The sequence below is a fragment of the Conger conger genome, chromosome 17 (assembly GCF_963514075.1).
Source record: "Conger conger chromosome 17, fConCon1.1, whole genome shotgun sequence".
Lineage (NCBI taxonomy): Eukaryota > Metazoa > Chordata > Actinopteri > Anguilliformes > Congridae > Conger > Conger conger.
In genome coordinates this window covers 37,411,339-37,436,818 of record NC_083776.1, presented here as the reverse complement: position 1 = coordinate 37,436,818, position 25,480 = coordinate 37,411,339, and the positions used below count along the sequence as shown (strand labels likewise).

The 25,480-nt window shown below is 43.6% G+C and overlaps 1 protein-coding gene across 1 annotated transcript; it reads left to right on the top strand.

The window, feature by feature from the left end:
- Positions 1–1,039: 1,039 nt before the first annotated feature.
- LOC133116539 (1-phosphatidylinositol 4,5-bisphosphate phosphodiesterase delta-4-like) lies at positions 1,040–23,033 on the top strand. The gene is made up of 15 exons (XM_061226190.1): positions 1,040–1,073; positions 1,300–1,458; positions 2,058–2,286; positions 2,860–2,989; positions 3,976–4,207; positions 5,182–5,383; positions 7,174–7,318; positions 9,095–9,247; positions 10,851–11,018; positions 18,495–18,651; positions 18,927–19,043; positions 19,505–19,683; positions 20,123–20,255; positions 20,349–20,498; positions 21,458–23,033. The coding sequence occupies exons 1-15, from the start codon at positions 1,049–1,051 to the stop codon at positions 21,565–21,567; spliced, it is 2,289 nt and encodes a 762-aa protein (XP_061082174.1). The 5' UTR covers positions 1,040–1,048; the 3' UTR covers positions 21,568–23,033.
- The last annotated feature ends 2,447 nt before the right edge of the window (positions 23,034–25,480 follow it).

The following is a 25,480-nucleotide window of genomic DNA, read 5'->3' as shown; positions in this document are numbered from 1 at the left end:
TTAATGTCAAGGTTCCGCTTTCCGGACATTCCTGATGTGCGTTGGGTGAATCAGAATCAGCGTTCCCAGTCCTCCATCCACCCCTGTTTTATCCTGGTCTTTGTTCGCGTATTACAGGCAGGGAGGATTCCAGCGTGACACGATTGAAGCGGAAGGCAGTTGCGGTATTGCGCAGGCCTGACTAAGATTAGTGCAGTCCAGGTCTGTTATCACAGAGAAAAGAGAGGAAGATTAAAGCAGACGAACAATAGAAAAGTCAGACAAAGAAAGTGGCTCCATAGGGCTTGCACATTCCACTGAGTACTGTGCAGTGCCTGCACGGGGGCGGAGGTCATGACCTCTCACGAGATCCCCCGGACATGGCAACGAGGCTGCTGAGGACAGCGGCGTTTGAGAAAGACTGTAGCCTGTAGCCTGGCTCATCATCATTCTTGCATTCAAGGGGAAGTTCAAAAGGAAGAATAAAATAGCTTCCACATAGTACTATCTGTCCATCCAGATCAAAAAGCTCGAAGAAATATTTCAGAAAAAAAAGAAAATGGCTTGCAATGATATTCTGGTCCATTCGAGTGGTAATTATTTCTACATGTCCTGACAGTTCTTACAAATGTTAAATATTATCTGTAATATCAATCTTCATTCTGTCCTTAAAGATTTTTTAAAGATTGTTTGGTAACTATACAATAAGGAACATGAATTGGCATTATCTAGTGGAGTTATTTATCATGAAGTAATTGATGTACAACTGCCTTAATTAAGCATGAAATTAACTTTTCATGAGTCACTTTATTTGTTAACTTCCAACTAATGTATTAGTTACATGAATATGTATTCATTAGCCAACCATAAGACAAACATATAATTAGTTAACCATTAACAATTACAGCACAATAAGTGTTTCTTTCATTGCAATATTAATTGCAATTTACTAGTTGTTACATGGATTAATTACTGATGTAAAAACGCATAAACAAAGCTGCAACAGATTATTTTGTTAAAATGTTTGACCTTTTTGTTAGTAGATGCCAGAAGTGTGACAAAGCTACAGATGGCTTCACTCCAAAGCAGCCTGCGTAAGTAACTCAAGATGCTTTAAATAAAAATGTTTAAAAAGACCGTTCTGGGCATTCCTGATAATCAAAGTCTCACCAAATGAATTGTTTATAAAAATGAAAATCAAATGTATTGCTTGCTCTGGTAAAAAGCATGAAGTTATAGAAATGAAAGCGTTGATAAGCTGAAGGAATCTAGATCAGGGTGGATTTAAGAAGGCCTGTGGGTTTGATCCCTGACACGCAGGCATCCAGGGAGATGACAACCTGCAGTCCATGGTTGTGGGGACAGTGATGCGGAAGGTGAAGTCTCGTGGCTGGAAGAAGCAGCGGTACTTCAAGCTGCAGGAGGACTGCAAGACCATCTGGTACAAGTCCAAGAAGGCAGGAAACGCCCACTCCACATGTGAGTAAGGAGAGCCCGGGGTCCTCACTCCTGGTCCTGTATTGCAGGTGTGCGATCCAGAATCCAAGCACAATATGAGTTAGGTGTGTGATCACCAAATATTGATTCGATTTTGATTTTTCTTGATTTTGTTAATTTCTAAAAATAAACTATTAACATTTCTATTTTTGAAGGAATTCTTATTTTACAGCATTTTTTCACACCTGCCTAAAACCTTTGCACAGTACTGTATGTGATTACTTAATTATCGGAAGATGTTAGTAAACATTGAGTGTTGACCACCGGAGACTGAGCTCAGGGATTAGAGATTTAAAACCTACGCCACTGCTCTTTGCAAATGTTTTGTAGGTGTTTTAGACACTAAGACTCGGAAGAGAACGCTGATGCATGTGGGGCTATAATATTATACCTCCTAAAAATTTGGGGTAATGTCAACGTTCAAACGTAATGTTTCTATGAGCTTAAAAGCTCATCTGACTGGTGAATAGTTATTTGGCAGTGGACATAAAAGAGAGATATACAGGACAAGAGCTGTTTGATGGCAGATTGTAATGGCATTAAACCAGCCGTTACTGCCTCTCTCTTGGCTCCGCCCCCAGTCTCTGTGAGTGACGTGGAGGCGGTACGCGAGGGGCACCAATCGGAGGTCCTGCTCAGCATCGCAGAGGAGTTCCCGCCCGACCGCTGCTTCACGCTGGTGTTCCGCGGGCGCCGTGGCAACCTGGACCTGGTGGCCGAGTCGGCAGAGGAAGCGCAGTCCTGGGTCAGGGGCATGCGCAAGCTGATGGAGAGCCTGGAGAGCATGGGGCAGAGGGAGAAGCTCGACCAGTATCCGCTAACTCCGCTAGCCTCTCCGCTGACTCTGCTAACCTCTCCACTAACCTCTCTGCTAACTCTGCTAGCCTCTTCCCTAACTCTGCTAACCTCTTTGCTAACTCCGCTAACCTCTCCGCTAACCTCTCAGATAACTCCACTAACCTCTCCAGCCAGCGTAAACCCCCGCAACAGAGGGTCCTGCCCGTCCACACAGTGTGGGGCAACCCTTCTATACATATTCGCACACTAACAGACTCCCTGGAGAGAACAGAGTACAGCGGTCAGGAAAATACTGAGTGCAACAGTCAACAATTGTTGAAAGTTTTCAATGCAATAGTCAGTGGTCTAAAGCAAACAAACACCATTATTATTCACCATTGTTATGTAGTGCAGTTCTGATATGTTATGATGATGGATAGATAGATAGATAGATAGATAGATAGACTCAAAGTGCTTTACAGTGATGAGGGGGAAACCCTCTCACTCATCAGGGCCTACTTTAGGACCACCTTTACCCAGGCCATGTGTTTCAGCTCTCATCTTACACCAGGGGTTTTCCTTCAGCCACCCCTCCCCACTCACCAGGTGGATCTGTGATTGGTTTAAAAAGGCCGATAAAAACAAGGACGGACGAATGAACTTCAAGGAGGTCCGGGACCTGCTGAAGATGATGAACGTGGACATGAACGAGCACCACTCCCTGCGGCTCTTCACAGTGAGACTCCGGGGCCCCGGGGCCCGCTCGGGCCAGAGGCAGCTCATCACAACACCACCGCAAACCTGCTGCTCAATTCATATATATCTGGTGCAGTGTTCACTCAGGCTCACTCAGGCTTATAAAGGCTATATCCGGTGCAGTGTTCACTCAGTGCTCACTCAGGCTTATAAAGGCTATATCCGGTGCAGTGTTCACTCAGTGCTCACTCAGGCTTATAAAGGCTTATAAAGGCTATATCCGGTGCAGTGCTCACTCAGGCTTATAAAGGCTTATAAAGGCTATATCCGGTGCAGTGCTCACTCAGGCTCACTCAGGCTTATAAAGGCTATATCCGGTGCAGTGCTCACTCAAGCTTATAAAGGCTATATCCGGTGCAGTGCTCACTCAGGCTTATAAAGGCTATATCCGGTGCAGTGCTCACTCAAGCTTATAAAGGCTATATCCGGTGCAGTGCTCACTCAGGCTTATAAAGGCTATATCCGGTGCAGTGCTCACTCAGTGCTCACTCAAGCTTATAAAGGCTATATCCGGTGCAGTGCTCACTCAGGCTCACTAAGGCTTATAAAGGCTATATCCGGTGCAGTGCTCACTCAAGCTTATAAAGGCTATATCCGGTGCAGTGCTCACTCAGGCTTATAAAGGCTATATCCGGTGCAGTGCTCACTCAGGCTCACTCAGGCTTATAAAGGCTATATCCGGTGCAGTGCTCACTCAGGCTTATAAAGGCTATATCCGGCGCAGTGCTCACTCAGGCTCACTCAGGCTTATAAAGGCTATATCCGGTGCAGTACTCACTCAGTGCTCACTCAGTGTTTGGCATTCTTTCCAAGATACACATATGATGAATTATGAATTGCAACTGATTTGTCTTGTCTATGCCAGTTCTACAATAAAAATGTAAAATGGTTCTCTACTGGAATGCAGGATGAGAGATTTAAGAGGAATTTATGAAATTGTATGTTTCCTGCTCCATCCGATGACAGATGGCTGACCGGTCTCAGTCGGGCACACTGGAGGATGACGAGTTTGTGCACTTCTACAAGATGCTGACGCAGAGGGACGACGTGCTGAGGCTGTTCCAGACCTACTCCAGCGACGGGCAGACCATGATCCTGCGTGACCTGGAAGAGTTCCTCCGAGGAGAACAGCTGGAGGGGGACCGAAGCCAGCAGCGCTCCCTGGAGCTCATCGACTGCTACGAGCCATCCGACACCGGTAGAGCACTGACCATATGAGCTGCTACAGCACTGACCATATGAGCTGCTACAGCACTGACCATATGAGCTGCTACAGCACTGACCATATGAGCTGCTACAGCACTGACCATATGAGCTGCTACAGCACTGACCATATGAGCTGCTACAGCACTGACCATATGAGCTGCTACAGCACTGACCATATGAGCTGCTACAGCACTGACCATATGAGCTGCTACAGCACTGACCATATGAGCTGCTACAGCACTGACCATATGAGCTGCTACAGCACTGACCATATGAGCTGCTACAGCACTGACCATATGAGCTGCTACAGCACTGACCATATGAGAAGGCGGCCTGTAGCGTAGTGGTTAAGGTACAGGACTGGGACCCGCAAGGTCGGTGGTTCTAATCCCATTGTAGCACAGCTGTTGGGCCCTTGAGCAAGGCCCTTAACCCTGCATTGCTCCAGGGGAGGATTGTCTCCTGCTTAGTCTAATCAACTGTAAGTCGCTCTGGATAAGAGCGTCTGCCAAAATGCCATTAATGTAATGTAATGTAATGATATGCTGCAGCACTGACCATACAGGACTCTACTACAACACTGACCATACATACACTGACATCACAAACCCTGTATCACACACAGTCACTGACAGCAGCCAGCCGTGTATCTTGTTCAGTGTACACTATAAACCAGGAATCCCCAATAGTCCTGGAGAACAACAGGCTCGTCTGTATCTTCTGTAGCCCTTTCCAGAGCCCTGTTCAGACTGTCGCAGGTCCAAAAAACTGTGTGGTGACTTAAGTGTATAATCAGCTGCATTAATCAATCAATTCGGCACTGAGTAACAGCACCAGTAACAGCCCCCAAACCAGCACACACTGCTGGTCTGCAGATCCTAAACATAATGCCTATTCGAGACAAGGGAAAAGCCAGATCCTGTGTGGTCCTGTGTGATCCTGTGCCGTTGTTTTTGTCATCTGCAGCCAAGATGCTCCAGGCCATGTCTATCGACGGCTTCCTGATGTACCTGAGCTCTGCAGAGGAGTCCATCTTCAGCCCCTGCCATCAGGGCATCTACCAGGACATGAGCCAGCCTCTGTGCCACTACTTCATCTCCTCGTCCCACAACACCTACCTGCTGGAGGACCAGATACGCGGCCACAGCAGTGTGGAGGGCTATATCCGGTGCAGTGCTCACTCAGTGCTCACTCAGTGTTCACTCAGGCTTATAAAGGCTATATCCGGTGCAGTGCTCACTCAGTGCTCACTCAGTGTTCACTCAGTGCTCACTCAGGCTTATAAAGGCTATATCCGGTGCAGTGCTCACTCAGTGCTCACTCAGTGTTCACTCAGTGCTCACTCAGGCTTATAAAGGCTATATCCGGTGCAGTGCTCACTCAGTGCTCACTCAGGCTTATAAAGGCTATATCCGGTGCAGTGTTCACTCAGTGCTCACTCAGTGTTCACTCAGGCTTATAAAGGCTATATCCGGTGCAGCGCTCACTCAGGCTTATAAAGGCTATATCCGGTGCAGTGTTCACTCAGGCTTATAAAGGCTATATCCGGTGCAGTGCTCACTCAGTGCTCACTCAGGCTTATAAAGGCTATATCCGGTGCAGTGCTCACTCAGTGCTCACTCAGTGCCCACTCAGGCTTATAAAGGCTATATCCGGTGCAGTGCTCATTCAGGCTTATAAAGGCTATATCCGGTACAGTGCTCACTCAGTGCTCACTCAGGCTTATAAAGGCTATATCCGGTGCAGCGTTCACTCAGGCTTATAAAGGCTATATCTGGTGCAGTGCTCACTCAGGCTTTTTAAAGGCTACATTAAAGGTTTATTAAAGAGCTGTTACAAGAGTGTTACAAGCCAGAGTACTTAGACTTCAGATCGTATCATTGTAGCACTAACCTGTTTACCCGCTGTAATATTGTCTCTATATTCACACACTGTTGTGTATTTTTGGTGAAAAACTAGATGAACTTGAAATGGAAAATACTACGTCCCGATTACAGATGGATTAAACATGTTGCGTACTGTATGTGTTAAATGTTTAGCATTATTATTTAATGAAGCCTCTATCACCTCCTGTAACCACTTTTGTGACATTGGCCAAAATACCTAATTGAGATATTGAGTTTTAGATGTTAAATCCCTTTCATTATTGTGGCATTTATAATGCATGAATCCTAAGCCCTAGAAGTTTCCACTTCAAACAGGACAGAGTCAGTAGTGTTGGTTATATGATGACACCTCTAGTACAGATAGGAGTCCTCAGTTTGACCATATTGTCCAGTTTAATGTGTGAATTTAACAACAGTGAATTAATTAATGAAGACCCAAACCCATTGGACCTTGCTTCTGGAATCATTTAATATTGTTTGTTGTATTTATGCCAAGCGTTCTGGTATGGTATTGTGGTTAAATGTGGTTTCCAAAACCGGTTTAGCCCATCTCTTGAGCAAACAAGCATCTTCTCCCTTTACCACCCCCAGTGGACAATTAATTTTGAAACTGCTTAAATGTACCTGTGAGAACGTAATTGTTCTCCTGCAAATAAGTGCTCCGAGGCATGCATATCACACTTAGCAAAGGGAAACATTTAAATCTTGATTTCATCATCTCATGGGACTGCTGTTTGATTGCTTCCATGTTTCCTTTGGGTGTGTGAGGTATAGGTCAGTGTTCTACTATGGGGTTGAGGTACAGTTTGAGCCCAGGTCTTGGGGTGTGTGGGAAGTGTTTTACTGTGGTGTTGAGGAACAGTTTGAGCCCAGGTCTTGGGGTGTGTGGGAAGTGTTTTACTGTGGTGTTGAGGTACAGTTTGAGCCCAGGTCTTGGGGTGTGTGGGAAGTGTTTTACTGTGGTGTTGAGGAACAGTTTGATAACTCGCTGGGGAAACCACAGGTACCTGCTGGCTCCATGCACGGTTGACTCTGCAGGGTTGTCATAGAGACTGGCCTGTGTTTCCCCAAGGGCTCTGAAGAGGGGGTGTCGCTGTGTAGAGGTGGACTGCTGGGATGGCCCGAATGGAGAACCCATCGTTTACCATGGACACACCTTCACCTCCAAGATCCTTTTCAAAGATGTCATTACTGCTGTAGAAAACTATGCCTTCAAGGTACGTAACCTTACCATAGAGACATCATTGCTGGAGAGAAGTAACTGAATTGAGGAAAAAAGTTCATTTTGATTTCAGCTCGTCTTTAATGTTTGTCACAGTCATCCATCTTGGTGTCCAGATGTTTCAAATACTGTTAAATACAAGCTAAATACAAGCCGAGAAGTAAATAGGAATGTATGTGTATATCTTGAGTCTAAATGTGCATGTGTGTTAGTTCACTGTAGTTGTGTGTTACTGCAGATATATGCATGTGTTTTACTTTATTACACCTACTTGTTCATGTGACTATCTAATCAGCCAATTGTGTGGCAATGCATACAATCATGTAGATACAGGAGCTTCAGGTAATGTTCACAGCAACCACCAGAATGGGGCAAATATGTGATCAAAGTGACTTTGACCATGGAATGATTGTTGGTGGTAGACAGGGTGGTTTGAGTATCTCAGAAACTGCTAATCTCCTCGGATTTTCACGCACACTAGTCTTGAGTTTGCAAAGAATGGCGCAAAAAACAAAAATAGATCCAGTGGGCAGCAGTTCTGCAGGCAGAAACGCCTTTGAAATGAGAGATGGCCAGAATGGCCAGACTGGTCAAAGCTGACGGGAAGGTTACAGTAACGTAAATAACCACACATTACAACAGTGGCATGCCGAAGAGCATCTCTGAACGCATCATAACTCTAAGTGGATTGGCTACAGACGTAGAAGTAAAAAATAAGTCTAATAAATAAAGTGCTCATGGAGTGTATGCATGTGTGTTAGTTCGCTGTGGTTGTATACTGTATGGGGGCGGCCTGTAGCATAGTGGTTAGGGTAAATGACTGGGACACGCAAGGTCAGTGGTTCTAATCCTGGTGTAGCCACAATAAGATCTGTACAGCTGTTGGGCCCTTTAGCAAGACCCTTAACCCTGCATTGCTCCAGGGGAGGATTGTCTCCTGCTTAGTCTAATCAACTGTACGTCGCTCTGGATAAGAGCATCTGCCAAATGCCAATAATGTAATGTATGTGTGCAGGTGTATGTGTGTGTGTTAGTTCGCTGTGGGTGTATGTGTGCAGGTATATGCATGTATGTCAGGTCGCAGTCACTGTGGCTGTATGTGTGCAGGTGTGTGTGTGTGTGTGTGTGTGTGTGTGTGAGCGTGCAGTAGCTGTGGCTGTATTTGTGCAGGTGTGTGTGTGTGTGAGAGGTTGCAGTCGCTGTGGTAGTATGTGTGCAGGTATATGTATGTGTGTGAGGTCGCTGTGGGTGTGTGTGTGTGTGTGTGTGAGGCTGCAGTTGCTGTGGCTGTATTTGTGCAGGTGTGTGTGTGTGTGTGTGTGTGAGGTTGCAGTCGCTGTGGTAGTACGTGTGCAGGTATATGTATGTGTGTGAGGTCGCTGTGGGTATGTGTGTGTGTGTGTGTGTGTGTGTGAGGCTGCAGTTGCTGTGGCTGTATGTGTGCAGGTGTCTGTGTGTGTGTGTGTGTGTGGGTGTGTGAGGCTGCAGTCGCTGTGGCTGTATGTGTGCAGGTGTGTGTGTGTATGTGTGTGTGTATGTGAGGCTGCAGTTGCTGTGGCTGTATGTGTGCAGGTGTGTGTGTGTGTGTGTGTGTGTGTGTGTGTGTGTATGTGAGGCTGCAGTTGCTGTGGCTGAATGTGTCAAGAGTCTGTAACGTGACGCCGGCTTCCAGGCCATGAGACTGTCTGACTGAACGGAACCCACAGGCGTAAGGCAGGTGTTGAGTTTCCCTGCTGAAAATGTGCCTCCTTTTAATTATTCACGTCCCCAGGCATCAGAATACCCCGTCATCCTGTCCATGGAGAACCACTGCAGTGTGGACCAGCAGCGAGCCATGGCCCAGCACCTGAGCCTCATCCTGGGGGACAAGCTGCTCAAGACTACGCTGGGTGGCAAGCTTCCCAACGGGCTGCCGTCTCCCGAGGTGAGGTCAGCGGCGAGCCTCTCCGCTCGGGGGCCCTGTCTCCGGCCCGCCTGAGCGCCAGGGCCCGGTTTCTGCGCTGACGGGCTCTCGGCCATCCTGTCCCCTTCTGAAGCCTGGAGACCGGCCCCACCGGTCAATCTCTGCTGCTGGTGTGGCTGGTGTCTGCTCTGAATTACTCAACTGCTCAATAGGTCACCCTCTGTACCTGGATGATAATAGAGTTCTTGTACTGCTGAAATCAGTGCACACATCTTCCTGGAATTTAATGGCAGTTGAAAATAATCCAGATCACTCACCAATGTGGTCCCTGGTTCTGCTTCACACATTACTGTATTTGCTGATTGCATGAGACTGCACTTCTCTTTTCAACAGTGAGTGAGGGGAGAATAGTATAAGTACATGCACAGAGAAGAAACAATCTTTGCTATATTTTATTAAACAGCAGTGTTGGTAGTGTAACAGGACTCACAGTGACAGTGATCTCCAGGAGTCAGTCTTTTCCTTTGTCTCATATGATGGATGAAACTGGATAATCAGAAGGCTAATAATGAGGCTCTATGGGCTGAATGGCCCCTTCCTCTCTATTCTCATGTTACACTCACAGGACATTATGTATCATAATTGCAGTAGAAACGAGGCTGAGACTGAAAGTGTATTCATGTTAGATGAGTTTAGGTTGGGGTTAGGGTTAGCACAGTGGTGGAAGTGTATCCATGTTAAAGCTACAATAGGTAAGGTAAGGTTTTTGTGATAAAACATAGTTACAAGACCATTGTAAATCCCTTCCTATCACTGAAAAAGGCTCACTGACATGTTGACTCACCCTCTGCCTGTGTTTATGGTTCTTAAATTCAGGTTTCAAAATATACAATTGATGGCCCGACACTCTGTATCAAAACAGTGTATACCTTACAATAATTCAAGCTCATTGGTTGAAAATTGGTTCTAATTGCCACAGCCAATGGCGTTTCAATGCCAGCTCATTTACAGAGAAGGGGAGGGATAGGTTGTGGTTGTGGTTTGAATGTGTTGTGGTTTGAAGGCGTTGTAGTTTGAAGGCATTGTGGTTTGATGGTGTTGTGGTTTGAAGGTGTTGTGGTTTGATGGTGTTGTGGTTTGAAGGTGTTGTGGTTTGAGGGTGTTGTGGTTTGAAGGTGTTGTGGTTTGAGGGTGTTGTGGTTTGAGGGTGTTGTGGTTTGATGGTGTTTGTTGCTGCTATTCCTCGCTTGACCTTTAAAAGTCTGAAATCACCTATTGTACCTTTACATGAGTTTAGGTTGGGCAGCCTGTAGCGTGGTGGTTAAGGTAAATGACTGGGACACGTAAGGTCGGTGGTTCTAATCCCAGTGTAGCCACAATAAGATCCGCACAGCCGTTGGGCCCTTGGGCAAGACCCTTAACCTTGCATTGCTCCAGGGGAGGATTGTCTCCCGCTTAGTCTAATGAACTGTACGTCGCTCTGGATAAGAGCGTCTGCCAAATACCAATAATGTAATGAAATGGTTTAGGGTCAGCACAGTGTATTCATGTTAAAAGGGTTTAAGTTGAGGTTCGGGTTAGCACAGGGTTAGCACAGCGGAGTGACCCAGCTGGCCTGTGACAGGAGCTGAAGGGGAAGATTCTTCTGAAGGGGAAGAAGATCGGGAGTCTGGAGGACAGCCTGAATGGGATTGGGGAGGAGCCCCTGATGGGCGAAGTCAGCGATGAAGACGAGGCAGCAGACATGGATGAAGAGAACATGCGTGGTGACAGCCTGCGGCGCAGGGCGAGGGTAAGGAGCAGACAGACTTACGCCGCCCCCCCTGAGTCCTTAAACCCTCAGAACTCACGTATATAACATCCATTAAGGGCACTTTCATACCTGTAGTTCGCTTGATTTGGTCCAAACCAAATACAATGTTGCATTTTTTTTGTTTGGTACGGTTAAATTTCACACTGCCTTTTTTAAGCAAACCACGATTTCTAAACAAAACCATGTGTGTGCTAAAGTCCTTCATTTATTTGACAGAAATGTGTTGAGTAGGACAAACCTGAAAAATAAAACGAGGCAGGTGTGAAAGGTCAGGTGTGAGAGGGCAGGTGTGAAAGGTCCCTAAGATTCAGTTATACAACTGTCCTGTACATACTGTACATTCCAACAATACTTTCAGAAGCCATTAATTAACCTCAGTTCTAACATCTAATTTCCACTGCAACTCTAATAATTAGGAGTTGTGTTCCTGTTGTGCGTGTCCACGTGGAATAGTCATGCTTTATTTCCAGGCAGAAGGTGTTGCCCATGGTTGAGAATTGAAACTTGGGGTCCTTTCCAATGCACATTGTGTGGAGAGCTCATAAAATTTGCATGGACATTGGTCTGGGGTTAGACAGGAGTCTGAGAAGGTGATCAGCTGGCAGGGTATGTGTGCAGAGAGGCAGGGCAGGTAAGGCTAAACGGGCAAGGTGCTTCCCCTCGAACCCTGGGCCAACAAGCAGTGTGAAAAGCAGGAGGGGAGGAGGAACCTCCCATTCCACCACATCCCAAAAGTGCTCACATTTCTTCATCATTCTGACATTTGGTCTGAAAAACAGCTGAACCTCTTGACCGGCATGCTTTTATGCATTTAGTTACTGCCACATGATTGGCTGATCAAATATTTGCATTAACAAGCTGGTGTACCTAATAAATGTAGTAACTGTGTTTTTTATATTGTTATCTTGTAATGCGTTGCAGAATCTCTTGTGATCTGAAAAGTATGTTATTTCAATATACTGCAGTGCAGTTTTCATAAGGGAACTCTCAGTGAAAACTATCTTCTGTTCTTGACGTAGCCCAGAGTAGACGGTGACGCAGTAAACGATATCTTATTGTTATGGCGATCGCAGTGCAGTTTCCATAAGGGAACTCTCAGTGAAAACTATGTGCTGTTCTTGACGTAGCCCAGAGTAGACGGTGACGCAGTAAACGGTATCTTATCGTTATGGCGATCGCAGTGCAGTTTCCATAAGGGAACTCTCAGTGAAAACTATGTGCTGTTCTTGACGTAGCCCAGAGTAGACGGTGACGCAGTAAACGATGTCTTATCGTAATGGCGATCGCAGTGCAGGAGCTGGGCCCAGAGCCGCCCGTCAGGCTCCAGTGACAGTGAGCCGAGCGATGTCCAAACTAATTAGCCCTCAAAACACACCTGCCCTGACGTGAAAGCTAATCTCCAACCGCTAGAAACAGGCAGGGACTCCGAGCTAAGTCGGTGGGGAGACGGCAACCTTCAGAGTCGATTACAACAGGGTCGGGGGTGTCATACGGGCCTTCAGTGTCACCCAGCTACATTCTGGACCCTTTCTTTTCCGACACTGACAAACTTTATAAGACTTTATAAGACTGTACCAGCATGCAGAAATTTAGAAATCCCCCCCCCCAATTCCAGGGCATAATAACATGGGATATATGAAGGTTATGTAAATGACCTGATTGATTGCGTGAAGTCCCAGTTTGGGGGCTACAGTTGCCTGAAGTTTATTCTTAAGTATATGGAATGCTTCAATTCAATTGTTCAACTGGAATCTGATTGGGCGAATGCCAGGGCCAGATATGGAATTGTCCTGTTTTTTTTTTTAAACTCCTTTGTTGCTTTAGCAGTATGTTTAGCACCATTGTCTTTCTGCAGGATTAAGCACCGTCCAATGAGTTTGAAGGCCTTGGATTGAACTTGAGCAGACAAGAGGCTGTATTCATTCTCTTCATAATCAGCAATTACATTGTCATTGCTAGGAAACGGTAGCTCTCAAGGTCCAATCTCCAATCAGTTGTAAAGCAAGTCCAAGAGACGAAAGATCCCACGGCAGCAAGTTCTTCAGAAAATTGGACTTTATTGTGGCACACGTGCACAACAGCCGGTTCAAATCCTCAGATTTTCAACCTTGAATATCAGACTAAACTCTCATTTTATGCACAGTCCTTATCTCAACACAACCAATAGCTTTCTCGAAAACCATCATATGACTTGGCTATGTTACAGGTATTTACTTTTCAGTCCTGAAACCATTGTGGCGAATTGCCCTATTGATTTCCAAAACAAAAAAAGGATCTTATTACATACATCTTGCTTTGTAGGCTGTGTCTTCTAACAAACTGAAATCATTAACATGAAAAACATGTAAAACACGGTGCTATTCACTATATAGTGTTTTCCAGAACTTTCTACGACCTATAGATCATTTTTGGTACTTTCCACCTCATATTAATTATTTTACTTAACTTTGGATTACACATGGGTCACTTAGGCACTTCTAACAACAATATTTATCAGTAATAAGTCATAGAGAGCATACAGACGTACTGAACAGCAGTAAGATCAAAATCATAGAAAATATATGATCGACATCAGTGAAATCATTGAAAATATAACAATAAGTCATAGAAAGTATACAGACATAAATCATAGAAAATATATAATAAACATCAGTGAAATCATTGAAAATATATTAATCCTTTCGACTGTGTACACTGTGGTTTCTTGCGTTTTCATAAGCTCAGCTATAACGAAATGTTCTAGATTCATTCAATTTAATAAAACAGCATACATATGATATATTGATACAGGTCGTGTATACATATATATTGATACACTCTTAGCATAAATCTTTGAGAGCGTTGAAGGAACCAGCTTGTTCATTAGGGCAGAGGCTGATTTTGATTTTACATTACATTACATTATTGGCATTTGGCAGACGCTCTTATCCAGAGCGACGTGCAACAAAGTGCATACCCATAACCAGGGATAAGTTCGCTGAAAAGACCCTAGAGGGAAGTACAATTTCAACTGATTTGTACTTTTAGGGGGGGGGAGGAGCTCTTGCTCTGTTAATTTTCCCTACAACATCATCAGTGAAGACAAGTGAGCTAGTACCCATGGCAGCCATGCAGTACTGGCCCAAAGCATAAAACCCCCACCACCACGTTTCACAAATCGGATCTTGGGCAGTTCCTTTTGGCCTTCTCACATTTCTCTTGCTGCCAGTCTGAAGCAGTTAACCATGGTCTTATCTGGATACAAGACCATTTTACAGAAGTCTCTCTGCTATTTTAGGAAACTGTAACCTTGCCATCCTGTTTTGTGGCAAACTAGTAGTTTGGAATTTGCAGTGTAGCCTCTGCTTGTGAAGTCCTCTGCAGAGAGTAGTCACTGCCACATCCACATGTGCCTCCTGAAGAGTGATGGTCAGCATTCTTTGGTCATCAACTGTAAAAGTCTTCCTTGGCCAACCAGGTCTGTAAGGCAGGCTGACTAATGGCTCACACATTAACAATGAGCGAGTGAGGTTGTATTCCTCTGATAGTAGGGTCTTAAAGTCTGCAAACTCATCACAACATGGCGTGACATCCTTTACGGTACGGGAAGGTTTGAGAGAACACCTCCTGCAGGGCCCCAGACATTATTCTCTTGAACCTCCCTTAATTACTCTCTCCCTCTCCCTCAGATCACAGATGTTTCATGACAATCCCAGATCACAACATAGAAATGTTTGGTATTATTCTGATTGTTTAATGCGACAGGTGCAATGGTCTAATTTCCACAACAGTATACCTAAGACATCATAACCTTATCAAGACATATACACCAAAAAGACCACTCCATTCTGCCGCCTCGGGCTGTCTGGCGCCTCCCCCTCACCACACCTGCACTTCTCGCTCATGACTGCTGTCTGTTCTAGCCCCACAGTGGTGGAATGACCTCCCTGTGGATGTCAGAACAGCAGAGTCTCTGACCACTTTCAAACGCAGACTGAATCTCTTCAGGCTACACCTTTCCCTCCCTACTTCACCACCATGATTAGCCTTGTACTGTATATACCATAGACTATAATGGCACTTATATAGTTATATATAGATATTGTTGTGTTTTGTATTAGCTATTGTGTTGTTGTAGTTGGGGTATTCTAGCTGCCAACCGTGGTATGCTAGTTCATAAGTTGATGTATTCTTCAAGGGTTCCGATTGTATCTGTATGGTCACGCTAGGACTCGGAACCGTACTGTCCTCTAGGGTCCTCTTCACACTTTTTCCTGTGTTCAATTTGCACTTCATTGTATGTAGCTCTGGATAAGAGCGTCTGCTAAATGGCTTGTAATGTAATGTAATGTAAATCCCAAATGGTTATAAACGGCAAAGAGTTAGTAATAGTTCATTGTGGACCCATTTTTATGATCAAGGATCAAAGTCCTGGTTTGTGCTTTTAAGGACAGCAAACCAAGCAATCTGGGAGAATGTAGCCAGACCCCCATGCACATAGTGCATGTAGTTTTGTTGCCAGGTATGACTTTCATTTTAAACTCTGTAATTGGTTAATATTTTATTTATGTTCAATTTGGAATTGAATGTGATTAAGTAAGTTAAGCCTGGTAAAATAAATTGTTAAAACTGTGTGGTTTCTCTTAATGAACACTCACTGTTACACAGGGAATGTTTGAATACCCCCTGTGGGCTGGGGGGGATGCACATTTACACTTAATGTGTCACGGCATATTGCACCTGCAGACCTCTGTCAGTAAATCAATCTCCTCCGCCTTACCTTATCATTCTTGTTGAGAATGGGGATAGCTAATGTTTGTCTTCTTGGGCCCCTGAGCCGCCATCGAACACACCCAAAAGTAGCATCTTACGCAACCTCTGAAATGACCGTAGACATCTAGCCAGCTCGTGAGACATGTACATAATGCACGATGTGATATCGAGGACTGTTCAGAGAGTGTTACAGTACAGCATTCCTTTCACTATCAAGTCTAAATTATAAATAAGATATAATAATAGAAAATTAAAAACTAAATTATTATTATTAAGGTAGATTTATTGGCCCTATTGTGGAGATACTTGGTCAGCCCGGACCAGTATAAAGTGGAAGGCAGAGTGGTACTACTGTCTTTGTAACTTGGTTCATCTATTGGCTGAACATTTAACCCTACTAACTTCTTTCAGCAACCCCAGAAGGACAGGCACGCAGATACGTTCACCCTCACTAAATTCCGTCGTTGGGTTAGAGCGGGGCTTACAGGTCCTATGCAATTACTGAGCTCACCAGTGCTCTCTTTCTTCCTAATGATGTTCCAAACAGTTAATTTTGCCGAATGTTTGGCCTATGTCTCTGACTGTTTTTTTTTTTTCTTATTTCACCAAAGCCAATCAAAAGCCTAGAATCAAGATTAAATACTGAAATACTTAAATACTATTGCTTCATTTATGAACAAATTGAACAAATATGATGAATCACCTGTGTCCATTTGTCCCAAACATTATGATCCCCTAAAATGGGAGGGACTATGTATAGAAAGTGCTGTAATTTCCACATGGTGAAACCAAAATGTATAAAAATACACTTTAATAAAGTCTGAAAATCAGCACTTTAGCCGCGTGTGAATAGTTTGAACCAAGGGCGCCCGCAGGATTTATTTCCGAGGCACGCGGAAAAAAACAAGGTAGGGTAGCCTAATTGTGGACACTGCCTCACCCCTTAAATAGATCGAATGTATCTATAGTGATATCCAGTTACGACGGGTGTTACCAATTTTACCATTTCATTAATGATTAATCCACCAATTGAACACTGCAAGGAGACAAAACAGAAACTTAGGCCTAGCATTTTAAGATGCGCGACAGCTAAAGCAACACAGCGGCCACACTCCCAGGGCCGTCAGCAGAATCGGGTGGCCAAAGAGGGGCAAGGGACTTTCAGAGGATAGCTGTCACGATTCTGACCTTCTATTCTGATTAATTACCTTTTTTTAAATTAAAATAATAATGTTGTTCGGAGCAGTGCACACAGACCCTGTAAAGCACGCCCATGTTGAAGGTACAATAGGTAAGATTTTTGTGTTAAAATGTTGTTACAAGACCATTGTAAATCCCTTCCTATAGAGCCATTGTAAAGGCTCACCGACATGTTAACTCACCCTGCCTGTGTTTATAGTCCTTAAATTTGGTTTCAAAATATACAGTTGACAGGCTGTCACATGCAAATTAGCCATAGTTAGTTTGGCGAATTTACAAATATCCACCTAAAGCAATACGAACATAGTAGTGAGCATTGTGAGCATAGTTGTGTAAGCATTGGGCCTTTGGATATTTGTAAATTCGGCAAGCTAACTAACAGCTAATTTGCTTGTTGCTACCGATAACAAACTGGTATCGTTTTATAACTAGATATGTATTTGCTTGGAATAGTATACAGAGTTTCAATGAATGCTTGTCTGGAGTGTAATTTGTGCAGCTGTTGAATCGTTTGTGATAGACTATCATATCTTAGTTATATAGCCAGCTAGTTACATAGCCAAATATGTTGCTTGCTCATAATATAGTTGGTTAGCTAAAGTGAAAACCTCACATAGAAATAGTGTTGTGTAGCACACTAAAGTCAACATTTCATAAAGTCACCTGTTCGGCAAACATTTTCTTACTAGAACACTACGAAAAGACGGCAGGCTCTGTCGCATTTGCCACTGTTAGCTTTCCAAAACAGTGCACGAGAACACTGAACTGTATAATAACGCTTAATATTTCATGTTATATTCAGACAGTGGAAAGTCAGTGTTGTGGTCTGAGGGTGTTTCTTTCTGCAATTCCTCTCTTGACTTTTAAGCGATCTGAAGTACCGGTGAATGACTAACTTGGAGAACATTTGTGTGGCAGTTGGAGGGTTGCCGGTTCGATCTCCCGCCTGGGATGTGTTGAAGTGTTCCTGAGCAACCCTAAATGCTCCTGACGAGCTGGTTGTTGTTGTGCATGGCAGCCAATCGCCGTTGGTGTGAGTGTGTGTATGAATGGGTGGGTGAATGAGAAGCATTTACCATTTAGGTAATTACAGAAACTTAAGCTGAAGGCCTGCATGGTTATATCCACCAATCACTTCAACAAAATGCTCTGATAAGGCTCATGGTTAACCAATGAAATTAAGGATTTTCTGTGTTAGTTGACATTCTGAGACACTTATACAGATTTTTTTGTGTTCACAAGCAGTTTAATACTTTGGTTTAATTTCAAAATGTTCATGCATTCATTGAGGTACACAGTTTGCATACTCTGTGTACAGATGGGGGCGCCACTGGTTTCATTGCAAGTATAAAATTGCAGAGTACCTAGCCAAATCAATAAAAAAAATGCCCATGTTTTGCATTTCTAACTTTCTACATGCACTGTTATGGTGGGAAAATACGGAACACTGGTTTGAACCATCAAAGAACCATCTTTGTGGTTTGTGTTGTTTCTGTGCACCAGAAATCCAAGCAGCGTCTTTCCAAGGAGCTGTCAGACTTTGTGGTCTACTGTAAGAGCGTCCACTTCAACAGCTTCAAGCACTCTCGCATTCACTCCAAGTTCTATGAGATCTCCTCCTTCACAGAATCTAAAGCCCGGAAATACATGAGGGAAGCAGGTAGGCCACAAAAACCTCACCTGATTGGCTGTACAGTCCCTGCAAAAGAGAAGTGAGTTGTCAGTTGGCCAACCATATTAAATAAAGGTCAATTTATGATACATCACAGGCACTGCTGTGGCCAACTCAAAGTAACTTCAGTGTCACTGGTGTTGTTTCAGAACTATAATTATATGAACAACAATACATCTGCAGCCCACATATACAGTAAAACACCTATTGGACACGTTAGAGCTAAATTAACACTGGTGTGTGTGTGTGTCCTTGTCCAAAAGGGCCTGAGTTTGTGCACCACAACAGTAGGCAGCTGACAAGAGTTTATCCCAGTGGGTTGAGGACCGACTCCTCCAACTTCAACCCACAGGAAATGTGGAATGCGGGTTGTCAAATAGGTGAGGGGGACTTTTGCTTCTTACCTCACATTATTTAACAGACACTTTTATCTGCTTATGTCAGATTTATGTCAATGGCACCAGGCATCACAAATTTAAAGCGTGCACCTTTCTCAGTAGTGCAGCTTATGAACAGCTTGGATCAAGCCTGGTGCTGATTCTTAACTGTTTATTCTTTCAGTTGTTTCCCGGCTAGTAGTGTTGTGTGTCCAATCTGGAGAATGTACTGTGTATATATAACATACATTATATACAGTACCTGTAAAAAAGTTGATACATCTACAAAGAAATTCCAATTAAACCTGCATTAATTTGTGCAATGCTTGCTAGATACAAATGAAAATGCACCATATACAATTTCTGTCCATAGTTAATGGGGAAACTTGATGAGTGTTTGTGGGGGGATAGAGGCATGGTTGGTAGAGAGAGTGGGTTTCTGTAAGAATCTCCTGCTCTTCCAGTGGCTCTGAACTTCCAGAAGGCAGGAGTGGAGATGGACCTGAATGATGGCCTCTTCAACCAGAATGGTCGCTGTGGTTATGTCCTCAAACCAGAGTTCATGATGAGCCCTGAGAGGAGATTCGACCCAGAGTGCCCCCAAAACTATGAAGGCTACCATCCTCTCAGCTTGGCCATTCAGGTGCTTAGCTAACAAAAAAAAAGTGCTTTCAGCATTATCTACAGTTCCGTAATATTTGAAGCCAATTAAAAAATCTAAATTTCAGCCATTTGATGCCGACTGCCTGCAAGTTGAACACTTTATATTCTACACACATCCAAAAACACATCTGCCTGCATTGTGTTTATTTGTTAAAAGAAGTTATGTTTAATTTTTATTTTTTCTTCACTAGCTGTTGATATGGGAATAGATTATATTACTCCCATATCATTACTAAACGTTTATTATTTCCTGTCATGTAAAACTACTGACGTGTCTGGGGAACATGCAGAACAAACTTCTACAAAAAGTCCTCCAATTCAACTTCTACTGAAATGGAATCATTAGAGATGTGGTGATAATCCTATGTTGTTTCTGATATTGATGTTCCTCTGTGTGTGTATGTACAAATCACTTCCAGGTGATCAGTGGACAACAGCTTCCCAAAGTGAATATCAAAGAGGGCTCGATTGTGGACCCATTGGTAAGAGTGGAGATCCATGGAGTGCCAATGGACCAGGCTAAGCAGGAAACTAGATACATCGACAACAATGGTGAGGTCAAAGCATATTCACTGAGCCAATAACGTGATCATTATCCAGATCATTCCAAGAAAACTTTCTCCCTGCTCTTTGTTCCCTGGTCAGGATTCAACCCAGTTTGGAACGACAATCTTCAGTTCACCATACATGTTCCTGAGCTGGCCATGATACGTTTCGTTGTGGAGGATTACGATAAGACGTCCAAGAATGACTTTGTTGGCCAGTACACCATACCACTGACTTGCATTCAACAAGGTTAGAGATGTATGCTGTATTTTTAAGGGATCTTTGTGCTTTTCTGCACTTCTGTCTCACTCTTGGATGCACAATCCTGCCTAGAGTATCTAGTTTGTGTATATTGAGTGTTTCTGCTTATGAAATCCTGCAGTATAATTAGTTCTAGCAGGTGATATCCAACATTGAGAGTTGATAGTTACTTGCATTTATATAGTGCTTTTCTCACACTCAAAGCACTGTGGTGAGGGGGAAACTGGCCTCAACCACCTGGCAATGTGCAGCACCCACCTGGGTGATAGACGGCTGCCATTTTGCACCAGAATGCTCACCACAAATCAGCTAATGTGAGAGGGAGAGAACATTTCTGCCAGTTAAATCAGGGGATGATCAGGTGGCAGGTTGAAAGAGCCAGGTTGGGGGCTTAGCCAGGTCTCCAGGGAGCCTCTATACGCTTTAAGGACCACAGTGAGTCAGGACCTCATTTTAACATCTCACTGGGGCATTGGGGATAATTTGATGGGAAGATCCCCCCCTACTGGCCCACCAATACCAGCAGCAACTTAGTTTTCTCAGGAGGTTCCCCATCCAAGTACTAACCAAGCCCACACCTGCTTAGCTTCAGCCATTCGGCAGGAGCTGAGCACATGTTGGTATGCCTGCTGGTGAGTAATCCGATGTACCACCAGATCATTTCATTGTTTGAATTACTGCTCCACTTATGCCAATTAATTTTTTATTGGAAGAAGCACCAAACTGCTGCTTCAGTAGCAATGCTTCCTAGAGGTTGGGTGGACTTACCTCATATCAAAGTGTCAACCTAGTAAGACTCATAGTACCATAAACTCTATTTAACTGTCCCAAAATCTGGATGAAATGAAAACCAATTGGGCACAGGGAGTAATAGGAAGAGCACTGTTATGCTGTACCTATAGTAAGAACAGACAGCTGATGGACTTTTTTTTCCTTCACATTTGCAGGATATCGACACATCCATCTTCTGTCCAAGGATGGAACCAGCATCTCTCCCGCCTCCCTGTTTGTGCACATCAGGATATCTGATCTACCGCCATCTGGGCTGGGGCCTTAACAACCTACTAGGGCCTCAATGACCTACTGGGGTTTCAACCACCTTCAGGGACCTCAACAATCTCCTGGGACCTCGACCACTTACTGGGGCCTCAATGACCTACTGGTGCCTTAACAACCTTCTGGGGCCTCAACAACCTCCTGGGGCCTCAACAACCTTCTGGGGCCTTAACAACCTTCTGGGGCTTCAACCACTTATGGAGACCTCAACCATCACATTTGCAGGATATGGACACATCCATCTTCTATCCAAGGATGGAACCAGCATCCCTCCCGCCTCCCGGTTTGTGCACATCAGGATATCTGATCTACCGCCATCTGGGCTGGGGCCTTAACAATCTACTAGGGCCTCAATGACCTACTGGGGTTTCAACCACCTTCAGGGACCTCAACAATCTACTGGGACCTCAATGACCTACTGGGGCCTGAACAACCTTCTGGGCCCTTAACAATCTACTGGGACCTCGACCACTTCCTGGGGCTTCAATGAACTACTGGGGCCTTAACAACCTTCTGGGACTTTAACAATCTACTGGAGCCTCAACCACCTACTGGGGCCACAACCTACTTAACTTACCAACCTGCAGAACGACTGTGTTACTCCTGTGAGCTCCTCCCAGAAACCTAGGCCTCTTAAAAAGTTTTTTTTTGCAGTACACTAAACTTTTGGCAAACAGGAGTGGACAAGGCTGTTAGCTTTGAAGAGTTACAATATACAGTACATACATGAAAAACTGGGTTGGTCAAAAAGGCACAAAGCCTGATAAGCAGACATGTCTGTACCTAGTTTGTGTGGCGGAAATGAAAACAATAGACACCAGCCAATAGATGACCTAAACAGGTTGATGTGGAGCGGAAATCATCCATTCATGCTGTGTCCATTTCACTGGCTAAATTGGGTTGCCACTGACCTTGTGTGTCCCAGTCATGTACCTTAGCCACTAGGCTACAGGCTGCCCCTTTAAATCTCTTAACTTCCAATGCAGAACAATTTGCTGCCATTATTCTGAAACTTGCAAAGTTAACATCTGCTTGGAATGTGGTGACAAGCACCACACACTGCATTCACATCAGTCACAATAACACTGTAAAACCAAACAAATGTATGAAGAGTCAACTGTGTTTTTATAGTGACTTGAGGTGAAACTTTATGCAATCTGAACACATTTTTCATTGCAGTACTAGCCAAAAACCACACGACAGTAACTGAACATTTCAGCCGATATTACTGAATTAAATCTGGGTCACAGACACCCAATCCCTTTCATCAGTGCTGAACAAAACACTTGTGTCTCCAAGTAATGAAATTCTTAGCATAAAACTGCTTCCATCGTGTGATTGTTTAGATTCATGTGTTTTTGAGTAGACAGAGCTGGTACTGAACTTTCAACATGATAAAATGTAGAGATAGCTTTCTTGACACTGATTTGTTTTATTTCTATACACCAACAAGAATTCACTGAGAAAATAAACCCATCATTTTTGACCTCTCGACTCATTTCACACTTCGATTTCAGCAGGATAGTACTTGTACTACCCTAGTTACCAACATCCTCACCCTTATACTACCCTAGTTACTAACAGCCACACCCTTATACTACCCTAGTTATCAACAGCCACACCCTTATACTACCCTAGTTACCAATAACTACACCCTTATACTACCCTAGTTATCAACAGCCACACCCTTATACTACCCTAGTTACCAATAACTACACCCCTATACTACCCTAGTTACTAAAAGCCACACCCTTATACTACCCTAGTTACTGGTTACCAACAGCCACACCCTTATGCTACCCTAGTTACCAACAGCTTCACCCTTATACTACCCTAGTTCCCAACAGCTTCATTATTATACTACCCTAGTTACCAACGGCTTCACCCTTATATAACCCTAGTTACTAACAGCTACACCATTATACTACCCTAGTTACCAACAGCCACATCCTTATACTACCCTAGTTACCAACAGCCACACCCTTATATTACCCTAGTTACTAAAAGCCACACCCTTATACTACCCTAGTTACTAGTTACCAACAGCCACACCCTTATGCTACCCTAGTTACCAACAGCTTCACCCTTATATAACCGTAGTTACTAACAACTACACCATTATACTACCCTAGTTACCAATAGCTACACCCTTATACTACCCTAGTTACCAACAGCCACACCCGTACACCTGGACATCACCTTAAATCAACAGCAGCTCAGGGCTGCGTTTCCCTATAACGGTGTCTCTTAGCGTTTTACGAAGACTCGAAAGGTATACCTGTTTACTTTTCGACGTGTGCTCCCGGAACTATCCCTAAGGAGGTGGCTTAAGGCATAGCTTCTACGAGTGACTTTACTAGGCCCATCGACCTTATTCACTCCATGCACCGACTGCTTGATGGTGTTATGAGAGAAAGTAGTGTTATTTATGAATAAAACACTACAGGTATACTTTAAAATATTGCATTTATCACAATTTATTAATATCATTAAAAAAATACAAACTAAATTATCCAACCGTATACTTAATTTTCGCCAAATTATGTATACGGTTTGTGATATCAGATTGTGGTATCACGCCTCGTCCCGCTACGCCACCTAGCAATACGCCTTCTTTGGCATGTCATGGTTTATTTACGTTATTTTAATATATTTGTCATGGTGCCTTAAATTACTTTGCAATCAGGGTTGATTTGCCAGAAGCACCATCACATTACTGGTGTAATTCACTATTTTCTCTGATTAGCTGAAGTTTTCAATAAAAGCGCACCAACAAGCAAAACGCAACACGAAAATAGCTTAAGATGGAGAAAGAAAGAAAGAAAGAAAGAAAGAAAGAAAGAAAGAAGCGGTCTCACAGCTTCATGTGGCGTGGAAAGTATTTTCTAGTTCTAGGACTACGGTGACCCAGAAAACAAAGAAAGAACTATGGTTAAACATCGCTCCAGCCCACAGAGAGTGGGAAATCGCCAGTTTCTAAATATAATTTAAAAGGCAATTAGGCAACATGCATCCTTCGTAATGTACACTTTTAACAGTCCCACAGTTAGTAATATTATTAGCCAACTACAACTGTAGAATTATATTGTACATATTGCTTAACAGATATCACTGAGAGCAACCGCTGATTTCAGAGGCCTGCGGTTTTAACAGTGGTGGCCACTAGCAGAGTGAGCTGACAACATCGCTATGGTATAGCTAAGAGTGGTCCAGACCAACCTTACGAAAGTACAACGTACAGAAGGTATACTTAGTTAAGAACGTTTCGGGAAACACGCTGAAACGTTAAGGTACAGCTTAAGGTACAACTTACGAACAACGTAGCGTTAAGAAGGCTTCGGGAATCGCGTGTTCCAAATGTTTAACACATTATGGGATGCATGAATTAGCTAATGCACCATAAACCTGAAAATCTTCAACTTAACTGGTGTTTATCTGGTCTATCTAATGTCTGTAGGCTTTATGAGGATTATATTTTTGTACTGTTATTTTGCTCTTATGGGATATGTGTACCATACTATGTTTTATTACAACTGTGATCATTTTTGTAATATTAGCTACAGACTATCTTGGATCTGGTTTGAATGTACAAATGTAATTATGTATTTAGTTGTCTATATGTCTGTATTATGTAAGTAATGTACTGTACTTATGTCTACAAATAAATGTGATTAAAATGACTTTCCATGAGTAAATCCCAACTGCAGCAGGTATGGCCTAACATACTTTAAAAAGTCTTCAATATTGCATGAAAGTCTTAAAGGTACAATAGGTACGGTTTTTGCGTTAAAGACCAAATTCCTTCCTCTCATTGAAAAAGGCTCACTGACATGTTCACTCACCCTCTGCCTGTGTTTATAGTCCTTAAATTCAGCTATTCAAAATATAGTTTACTTATTCTTTTTTTATTTCTT